Genomic DNA, 10621 nt, shown 5'->3' on the forward strand with positions numbered 1-10621 from the left:
CACGTGACACCCTTATACTTTCAAGCTGTAATCTACGTCTGAACACACTCACGTCTTAGATCCCTAGATTTCGATTACATAAAAACAGCAAATGAAACAGCAAAACATATTATTATTATTATTATTATTTTTTTACAATCATGCCTGTATTACAACTTCCGGGCCACTAATCCCGCCCATTTCATACTGTATTGGCTTTCCATCCAACCCGCTGTATCTGTGGCACTGACGTGTATTTGTGCTCTGGGTGATGACGTGTCCTGAATGCGCTCCATTGACCGGTGCTTGCTAACTGCTATACTGGGACCATCATCAGAGGGGACATCATGGCCAGTGAGTCGTCATGATTATTACTTTACTCCGATTCTATTAAATAGGAGTTGAATGCATTCTGTAGCAATCAACAACTGCTATTAAAAAAAAAAACTGTTTAGATTCAGTGCTTCATTCATTCATTATAGATTAGCAACTGTATTTTACTGTCAGAATCTCATGTTCCTCATTGTTTTATTGTCGAGTTTACAAAAACACGCACTTTATAGTTGTCTAAAATGTGGTTTTAATGGTTACATTTGTAATACTGATTTTTAAAGCGACCATAGACAGCTAGTACTTGGTCAGTAAACTGCTGGTCACAAATGCATTTATTGTTTATTTTCATTTCATAGACGTCGGATGCTTTTTAAACGTGTAAATTATATGCGCATAACAAATAATTTAACTGGGAACATGGTGCATAATTAAAATAGAACTCAAAAATTCACATTTCTTCTAACGTCGGAAATTGTAAATGGTAGTTTTTGTTTTGAAGCGTGATTTGTTTTAGTTTTTAGCACGCATTTAATGGACAGATGGGGTTTTGATCTTGTTATTCAAAACGGGGCTTTTCTTCTTGGATTGAATGATGACGTTGCAAGAGACAGATTTCAAGTAACTTGTTTTTTTACTTTAAAGCCACGTCACCTGAATCACCAAGACCTCTTAGGATAGTAACATTGTCTTGTTTTCTCAAGTAAGGCATAACAACTGTAAACCTTATTTCCTTTTTTTTCCCCAAGTTAAATTCCTAGAAGTGATCAAGCCATTCTGTGCGGTTTTACCAGAGATCCAGAAACCAGAGAGGAGGGTATGCAGTTTGATCACATCATATGTTTGCTTTGCTTGTTCTTGTGGCGCTTTAGTTATACTAACTCCTTGAATCTCTTCCCCACAGATTCAGTTCAGAGAAAAAGTGTTATGGACTGCAATCACCCTGTTCATCTTTCTGGTGTGCTGCCAGGTTTGTTCACTCTCATTTTAACTCCAGAGCTCTCTGAAGTGCTGTTGATGATCAACAAAATCATTCTTGTGCACTTATTAATCTCTCAAACCAAGCATTACCATCTTTGGATGTGTTTTTTATTTGCTGTCAGAGACCATAAACTTTTTTTTGAATGATCTATGGTGATCTCTGTCCTCCAGATTCCCCTCTTTGGAATTATGTCTTCAGATTCAGCTGATCCCTTTTACTGGATGAGAGTGATCCTGGCATCCAACAGAGGTGCGCATACCTGAAGCAGCAGCGCAAGCAGTGATTGAATCCTCTTGTTGAATGAGGACAAATGATTTAATCAAGCAACAATGGCAGATTAATAACAATTGCACAGCATTATATCATTTAATCAATTAACTTAGGCTGATTTTAGGAAAATTAATATCTGCTAAAAACTAATACATAATTTACAAAAATTACATTTAAAAAAAAGTTTTTTTTTAGTTTTTTATATCAGTCAATGAATGAATGTAAATTAGATTGTTTACAGTTGAATAATGTGTGTTTCAGGTACTCTGATGGAGTTGGGTATCTCTCCCATTGTTACATCTGGTCTAATCATGCAGCTGCTGGCTGGAGCAAAAATCATTGAGGTTGGAGACACACCTAAAGATAGAGCGCTTTTCAACGGAGCTCAAAAACGTAAGAGATATTACAACATCCTATTATATGGGGGATGAAATATAAATTTATTCCTAGTGCAATAGTCTTGTTGGGAACCCATGTTAATGTCATCATTGCATTTGTTTTGTTAAGATATTTAACTGTGAGCTCTTTCCACCAGTTTTTGGTATGATCATCACCATTGGCCAGGCTATTGTGTATGTGATGACTGGCATGTATGGAGACCCTTCAGAGATGGGTGCTGGAATCTGCCTCCTCATCATCATCCAGGTAAATTAGCATTCATTCTCTGTGAAATATTCAGACTTTGTGATAAACTGATAAATTTATGCAGCCAAAAACATTTTTTTCTCAGCCATTTATCAGATGCATTCGGTTCCAAACATTTTCCATTTTCAGTCATTATTATTGTATATTGTGTACATTTAATTTTAGTACTCTTCATTCTAGAAATGATCACTGACAATGACCAAGTCAAATTGGATCTGTATTTGCCTTATTGTGGAACCATTTCTCTTGGCCTTTGCTCGGTTTATCGTAGTGACGTTTGCAGGCATTGTTCAAATAATCTTGTCTACACAAATGAGCATCATTATAAAAAGACTGACTGCTCAACATCTTGTATCTCCTCAGTCTTATCTTGTGATTTGTTTTGTGGAGAACATTATCCATTATCCTTTAGTTAATTAGGCTATGTTGAGTCTTTTAATACTGTATTTGTATATTCTTTGTAGTTGTTTGTAGCCGGTATGATCGTGTTGCTGCTGGATGAGTTGCTGCAGAAGGGTTACGGATTGGGCTCTGGTATCTCTCTCTTCATCGCCACCAACATCTGTGAGACAATCGTATGGAAGGCGTTCAGTCCAACCACAGTCAACACAGGAAGAGGTTTGTGGTCAGGATGTAGCATCTTGTTTTGAACCATTTTGTGGTGTCTTCAGTGATGCGGACTGAATGTTGTTTGTGTATGTACAGGTACTGAGTTTGAGGGAGCCATTATTGCTCTGTTCCACCTGTTGGCCACTCGTACCGATAAAGTGCGAGCACTGAGAGAGGCCTTCTACAGACAGAACCTGCCCAATCTCATGAACCTCATCTCTACAATCTTTGTCTTTGCAGTGGTCATATACTTTCAGGTTAGTGGGTCATCGCATAAAGATGTGGTCACATTGCCAAGAGAAGTTCCGTGGTGATAGTGATGTAAAAGCACAACGCACACATAAGTCACTTTCAGTCCAAGTGTGTTTTGGTTCATGTGAAATGAGTGAAACTAGTGTGGGGAAGTTTTTACACCTCACACTAAACTCCAGATTGTGCAGATTTCTATTGGAATGACTGGGTTTCGCCTGTGAAAGTGCCCTCACCTTACCTTCTGGTTTGGCTCGGTGCAATATAAAAAACAAAACAAAAACAAAGCCTTTGATTTAATCAAACACAACACATGCATATCAATCTCTGCACTGCATAATTTAGAGTGAAGGGTGACCCTGTTTTACTTATGTTAGGTAAAAACTTTTAACCTGAATTCACTGTAAGTCGCTTTGGATAAAAGCGTCTGCTAAATGCATAAATTTAATTTTAATTAAATTCTTACTTCTAATGTGCATTTGTGCTAACATCCTAATTAAGAAATTAAGTAAATATTAATACTGTAATTTTACAGTTTTACTCTATTTAATATAATATTTTTCAAGCCCTGAAGCTCTACCTCCATAGTTTTTCCTGAAGATGATACCTTGAATATTGCAGCTCAATTATAAATGATCCAAATTAGAAGTATTAGATGTGAAGTATATTAATTCTTGCTCCACAGGGCTTCAGAGTCGACCTGCCTATCAAATCTGCACGTTACCGTGGCCAGTACAACACCTATCCCATCAAACTGTTCTACACCTCCAACATTCCCATCATCCTGCAGTCTGCACTGGTGTCCAACCTTTACGTCATCTCTCAAATGCTCTCCACTCGCTTCAGTGGGAACTTCTTGGTCAACCTGCTGGGGACTTGGTCGGTAAGTGACTTGTTTAAACTTTCCAATATTTGTGTTGTCTGAACTGTTTGTATTTATTTTTATTATTTTTTAGTCTGAACATGCTTTTTTTCCTTGCACCTATAAATAGTGTAACATGTTTTAAATACATTTTTAAATGAACTATTGTGACTCAACAGCCCCATTGTCCAACACAATTTTCAAAATATAAATATAGTGCAACTAATTGCAGTATTGATATATTAAAATAAGCAACTATGACTCCTTTTGTTTCAAGAACTGTATTTTCTGAGTCAGAGCATGTTAATGGTAATAGTAATTAATAATTTAAATATTTTAAATAATTCTTTCCTTGTAAGTTGGTGAGAGCCCTGGGCCCCCGACCCCCATACATGTTTAAAATTGTTCACTCACACACCAGGTGAAGATGAAGTTACTGTTTTGAAATTTACATGACCGTTTGAATGCTACTCATTTTATTTTGCTTATTAGAGTTTTATAACAAATTCTTTTATAAAAATACTTGATGCACCTATAAAGTGTGTGTGTTTTTTCGGTTAACAGGATAGCTCAAGTGGAGGACCAGCTCGTGCTTATCCAGTAGGTGGTCTGTGTTACTATCTCTCTCCCCCAGAGTCTTTCAGCACATTACTGGAAGATCCAGTCCATGCCATCATTTACATCATCTTCATGCTGGGATCCTGTGCCTTCTTTTCTAAGACTTGGATCGAAGTGTCTGGATCTTCTGCCAAAGATGTAAGAGCATTAGTCTGTTCCTGCTTATTGATTACACTGAGCTGCATTGTACAGTTGACTTATGGCATATGTACACTTTGCGTTACTTAGGTCGCCAAACAGCTGAAAGAACAGCAGATGGTCATGAGGGGACACAGAGAAACTTCTATGGTCCATGAACTCAACAGGTAATACATACAGAGCACTCAAAATTAATTAGACTCAATGAACCAAACATAGAATAACTAAAGATTTCTTTAAATGCTCGTTTAGGTACATCCCCACAGCTGCAGCTTTCGGAGGCCTGTGTATAGGTGGCCTCTCAGTCATGGCCGACTTCCTGGGAGCCATCGGCTCAGGAACTGGAATCTTGTTGGCCGTCACTATCATCTACCAGTACTTTGAGATCTTTGTGAAAGAACAGAGTGAAATGGGCAGTATGGGTGCTCTCCTCTTTTAGTACGGCCCTCTGTAACCACATCAGACTGACTAAATTATAAGGTTAAGTCCTTTTGTATGATTTTTTTTTTTTTTATGCACAGATTCATTGCTCTACATAAAGGTTGCAGAGTGAATAGTATTCTGTTCTCTTGGGAAAAATATGGCAGCTTGATAACTCAGTATTAAGCATGGGAATGTAACCATTGTTCATTTTCACACTTTTCACCAACCTCCCAAGCCAGTATCTATATATGGGTGTTTCTGATTCCATTTAGTAATGCATAAGAGAAGTAACATGTCCAAACTTGATCACGCTTTGACACGTCCTGAACTAAATGTGTCTCGGTATGTTTGTGATGAGGTGAGTGGAATGATTTGGTGTAAATAAAAAGATTTTTGCAGTGTATGTGTGGGTATGTGCACATGTGCCTATTGCGTTTGGTGTGGACCGAGTGTGTGCGATTAATATGGAATTGATTGTTAAAATTGATTTAAAATTGGATTTGTTATAAATTTTGCCAACAGACTTTGTTATATTTGTTTATTTTCTTCCTGTATTTACAAGCTGTTATAAAACATTTCTATGTACTTCAGTCACACTACTTAATTCTATCATCGACCTTTTTAGATCTAATTAGCTGTGGTTTCTTTTAGTAGACCAAATGCTACAGAAACTGCCTGTAAATGAATATGCCAGTGTTGATATGAGAGGATGTGGTTTGTGAAAAGAATGTTTCATGTGTTGTTTTCATATACAGGCCACAGTATTAAAATGTGTTGCGAATACTTTTGGAGTTTTGATCTTTGGAAATTGAGCAATTTTTTCCTAGCAGTTTTCTATGCACCGTTTTCTAAAGATGTTGTTAGTTGGACAAAAAAACTTTATTGTAATCTTCAGAGTGAAACAATTTCTGTGCTGAACCCCCACGGCTAATTAAAACAACATAATTTGTGTTCATTCTTTCTTAGTTTAATGTTATGTGCTTTAATGTGATGTATTATACATGACCTTGTCAATGATAATGAAATAAGTTGCTTATGTTCATAAATACATATTTGATACTCATTTCTGAGATGTATTTGGGGTTCAGGACATACTGTACTGTACTATGCTTTCTTAATCAGGATGATTGAATAGTTAATGTATAACAATTTTAATAGATTATGAAGTGCTATCTAAAATATACTGAACCGTAATAACTAAATAATATTATGCTAATTTTATTTTATTTATGCTAATTACAATTTTAATGACCATTTATTTTTTTAATGATCCTATTGTACTAAGATTTGGGTCAATGAAGCTTATTTTTCTATAATATAAATATATGATAAGCTCCATAAACTAAGTCTGTGTGCAGTGCAGATTTATATATCAGTATATAAGTGTTAACTGCCGTGATATAGCGGTAAAAAATTTTTTAAATAAAAGTATACATTTATAATAATGCTTATCCTAATTATATTTTACTGACACACTGATTTGATAATTAAGGTCAATTTGACATTAAAACATTAATTATGAAAAGGTTACAGAAATGACTTTTATTCTGAAATTCTGTTCACATCGAAGCAGCAGCGGCTCGATGGTGTCACTAGCATCCTGGTTTGAGCTGGTATCGTGCTTCAAAGAGATAAACCGCAATTTGAATACAAGAGTAGGTACAATACGTGCATTATGATAAAGTCTCAGTTGTCGCAATATATGGCGTCGAAAATATATAATATGCTCGGTGCGAGTGTGTATATGTCAAAAAAAGATGCCTCCACCCTAACCCTGAAAGAAGGTGATTAGCAGCATGCTAACCCTGATGCGTCGTTAAAGTTGGTGTATTTAAATTGAATTCTGAAGCACCTGCTTTTCTCTTTCTGTGTTCTGTAATAGACAGAGACGAAATAGACATATTTGAACTTGACATGAATATGAACAAATTAATTGGAAATCGCTCTGAATTTAAGCTATAAATGTACCATATGACATCCTTATGAAGCAATTTTGACATATTTAACCTTCATAAGGCACTTGAGGGAATCGAGTACTAGCTTATTATTAAAGTATCAGTGCTGTCCTTTTTTGTACATGTACTACTATTCATTAATCCATAATGGTTAACGATGATCTGCTAGTTATTTTGAGTATAACTCTGAACATTAGATTATACGAGTCAAAGGGTTACTAGATCTCCTTGTTTGTCTGTTTCAGGGTGGGCATACCCCATCGACATCCCTTCACTAAAGCATGGCTGAGCCCGAGCTCCTCCTGGACTCCAATATCCGTCTTTGGGTTGTGCTGCCAATCGTGTTTATTACTTTTCTGGTTGGAGTGATCCGCCATTATGTCTCGATTCTGTTACAAAGTGACAAGAAGCTCACGTTAGAGCAGGTTTCAGACAGGTAACTTTCACTGGACTGTTTCATTACCTATCCACATATGTTTTGCAACTCACAAAATGTTACAAAATACTAAAGATCACATTCTCTACACAGCCAGGTTCTCATCAGGAGCAGAGTTTTACGGGAAAATGGAAAATACATCCCTAAACAAGTGAGCCCCTGCTATCTTTTTTGTGTCTTTTGCTTGAGATGTTTCCACATTACTAAAACTGAAATGTTATCTGTATTTGTAAAATAGTCTTTCTTGATGAGAAAATTCTACTTCAATAATCAAGAAGATGGATTTTTCAAGAAGACCAAAAGAAAGGTGGTCCCACCATCTCCAATGACTGGTAAGTCTCAGTGGAGATAATTTCCTGCATGTTTCATATCATAAGATGACAGTCAGGATTGAGTGGAAATATTAAAGTGATAATGTTATTTGCTTGATTAGATCCCAGCATGTTGACAGACATGATGAAAGGCAATGTGACAAACGTCCTGCCCATGATCCTTATTGGTGGTTGGATCAACTGGACCTTTTCTGGGTTTGTCACAAGTAAGATATACAGTTTTTTTCCCTTATCAAATATGAGAGTTTGGCTACTTCTAGTTTATTCTCACTGAATTTGTCTTAACCCATTTGTAATTCTGTTCTCTTTCAAGCAAAGGTACCGTTTCCTCTCACACTCCGGTTCAAGCCGATGCTGCAGCAGGGAATTGAGTTGCTCTCTCTAGATGCCTCCTGGTTAGTGCTCTCAAACCCTTGAGTGTTCTCATTTCACTCAAAGCTGTGTCTTTAAACAATCTTGTGCTGTATACATCGGCAGGGTGAGTTCAGCATCTTGGTATTTCCTGAATGTCTTTGGTCTCAGGAGCATGTATTCTCTGATTCTTGGACAAGACAATGGTAAATAACTTTACAGATGTTCCATTTCAATACACCATAATTTTGACTTACTCCAGTGGTGATGCCAGGTTGTAATATTGATCTAACAGTCAGTTGTCTTCTTTTGTGTTCTGGTAATTTTTACCCCAGAGAGGAGGACCTTTTCCTGAAAATGCTTTTTCTCAAAACGTAAATTGAGTAAACTGAGATGTACTGTATAAGCTCATATCAGTGAGGCTTACAGTCAGTACAAAACATGTGCTAATTGAAAATACAAGTTGACAAAAAGATCCAGATAAGGTTATGATATAGCATTTGTAAGCAATTTTTAAAAGGCTGGTCATTTTTGACTTGGAACACCAGAGTAGGTAATTTTTTTTTTTTTTTTTTTTTTCAAACGGCACAAGGGCTAAACTTACGTTGTACTACTTTAAACGTTTAACTTAAGAATCGTTGTAGAATTATATTCATATTTCTTATGTTGAATTTGTATTTAATTAGGGAAGGCTCTGTATATAAAGTACATATGCAATTAATATTATTACGTTTGCAACAGGTGCAGATCAGTCTCGCATCATGCAGGAACAGATGAGTGGTGCTGCAATGGCAATGCCTGCTGACACAAACAAAGCATTCAAGGTCTCACAAATTAGAAGATGCACAATAATATTTTTAAATTTACAAAAAACAAATATATATATATATATATATATATATATATATATATATATATATATATATATATATATATATATATATATATATATATATATATATATATATTATTTTGAGGCTGCAAACTTTCATTTAATTATTTATTTTTTTATGTATATGTTTTTCTTAGGCAGAATGGGAGGCTCTGGAGTTGACGGATCATCAGTGGGCCTTAGAGAATGTCGAGGAGGATCTGATGAGTAAGGACTTGGACTTGTCTGGGATGTTCAGCAAAGAATTGCCAACGGGCATCTTCTAAGTGCCTGTCCACTACTGAGAGGTTCTGGCGGACCTCACTGAGAATTGTGAATTGTCAGACTGGATTTGGGAGTGACAAATCGGTTCCATTCAGATTTTTTCTTTTTCTAGAAAGGGTCATAAACCTCATTGCAGACATATCACATTTTGTGTCATATGCATGCATCATTCCCTCCATTATTCATTTTTGCTGAGCTGTAAGTGTCATAGGGTGATAAAGCTTTGAGCTTTAAGATTTATGGATTATCTCTTGTGACTGCATTAATACAACGCAACAGAAACATTACAGAGCACCCTATAATGTAGCGTGTGGCCTGGTTTTCGTGAAAACATTCCCTAATGATTATTGCTATGTCTCTTCGTTTTTCTTTTAACACAATTACATTTTTATTTTATGAGCATCATGTTCTTAGTTTACTAGGACCATATGATTGTATGGACCAAGTAGGCAAAAAATAAGTTTAGGAAGTGATGACATTTAAAAAGTGGATCAGACCATAACATAGGTTCAGTTACCTAAATAGTATGTTCCTAAATTGACTAGTGTTTTAGATGCTTTTCTTATGGTGCCAATACATCATGCACGGAGTATGTAGTAAAAAGACAACTTCATTTCAGTTTAAGATTTAATGGCATGTTTAATATATTTATTTTAGTTTTATTAAATGTCTTTTTTCTTTTTGTTAAATAAATGTTGCTCAGTACATTTACTGGATGTGTATATTCTTAATACAGTTGTTTTACTAAATAGTGATGCACTGTTCTGTATTTTTTCAAACTATTTAATTCCATTCTACCACTGTTGGAAGGAAAAATGTGGCCACCATTAGAGTAAACAGTATCCTATTTGACCCCTTTTACTTTTTAACATCTGATTGTCATTAGAGAACGCTGTTTCAAAGAAAATGATAGGCTACTTTATTTATCCTTTTTTTTTATCAAAATGTCAATTTTTTTATTTTAAATTGAAATATTTTGCCAAACATTACCAAACCCAAATTCAACCTGTCATGCGAAGACGAGGGACCAGTGGCATAAACTTAAGCTTGTGTCTTAAGAATAAGTTTGAATAACTAGCTGTTAACCACGTAGTCATAAAGTGTTTTTGGATTTAAGAGTGATTCAGTGAGTCAATCATTAAACGCTGGAACAAACCAAAATCGATAGACCGAAGATTCGTTCATGGATCGGTCATCGGTTTATACGTAAAGCTCAATGTAACAGAAAAACAATTTCCGCGACAATTAGCAACGGTCCTATCAGTAAAAAAATGTAGCGGCTGACA

The 10621-nt window shown here is 35.8% G+C and overlaps 2 protein-coding genes across 3 annotated transcripts; both read left to right on the top strand.

Annotated features, from left to right (window-relative positions):
- Positions 1-207: 207 nt before the first annotated feature.
- On the top strand, positions 208-5474 carry sec61a1b (SEC61 translocon subunit alpha 1b). Its single transcript, XM_059570675.1, has 12 exons — positions 208-333; positions 1059-1126; positions 1214-1279; positions 1462-1540; positions 1823-1954; positions 2097-2206; positions 2671-2824; positions 2912-3072; positions 3750-3947; positions 4491-4682; positions 4773-4849; positions 4935-5474. Exons 1-12 carry the CDS (start codon positions 327-329, stop codon positions 5119-5121), a joined length of 1431 nt encoding a protein of 476 aa, XP_059426658.1. The 5' UTR covers positions 208-326; the 3' UTR covers positions 5122-5474.
- A 1191-nt stretch (positions 5475-6665) lies between these two features.
- On the top strand, positions 6666-10090 carry emc3 (ER membrane protein complex subunit 3). Of its 2 annotated transcripts, none has more exons than XM_059570677.1 (9): positions 6666-6764; positions 7306-7496; positions 7590-7647; positions 7735-7828; positions 7930-8034; positions 8142-8223; positions 8306-8385; positions 8921-9003; positions 9209-10090. In XM_059570677.1, the coding sequence occupies exons 2-9, from the start codon at positions 7342-7344 to the stop codon at positions 9335-9337; spliced, it is 786 nt and encodes a 261-aa protein (XP_059426660.1). In that variant the 5' UTR covers positions 6666-6764; positions 7306-7341; the 3' UTR covers positions 9338-10090. The 2 variants fall into 2 exon arrangements, with proteins under 2 accessions (XP_059426660.1, XP_059426659.1); XM_059570676.1 differs by having other exon boundaries at positions 6673-6760.
- Positions 10091-10621: the final 531 nt, after the last annotated feature.

The sequence above is a fragment of the Carassius carassius genome, chromosome 17 (assembly GCF_963082965.1).
Source record: "Carassius carassius chromosome 17, fCarCar2.1, whole genome shotgun sequence".
Taxonomy (NCBI): Eukaryota; Metazoa; Chordata; class Actinopteri; order Cypriniformes; family Cyprinidae; genus Carassius; species Carassius carassius.

Coding starts and splice junctions, on each gene's coding strand:
- sec61a1b (XM_059570675.1), top strand. Junction 1,127..1,213: donor TCCAGAAACCAGAGAGGAGG/GTATGCAGTTTG, acceptor TCTTCCCCACAG/ATTCAGTTCAGAGAAAAAGT. Junction 4,683..4,772: donor CTGGATCTTCTGCCAAAGAT/GTAAGAGCATTA, acceptor TGCGTTACTTAG/GTCGCCAAACAGCTGAAAGA.
- emc3 (XM_059570677.1), top strand. CDS start 7,342: ATGGCTGAGCCCGAGCTCCTCCTGGACTCCAATATCCGTCTTTGGGTT. Junction 7,829..7,929: donor CCCACCATCTCCAATGACTG/GTAAGTCTCAGT, acceptor TTGCTTGATTAG/ATCCCAGCATGTTGACAGAC. Junction 8,035..8,141: donor CTTTTCTGGGTTTGTCACAA/GTAAGATATACA, acceptor TTCTCTTTCAAG/CAAAGGTACCGTTTCCTCTC.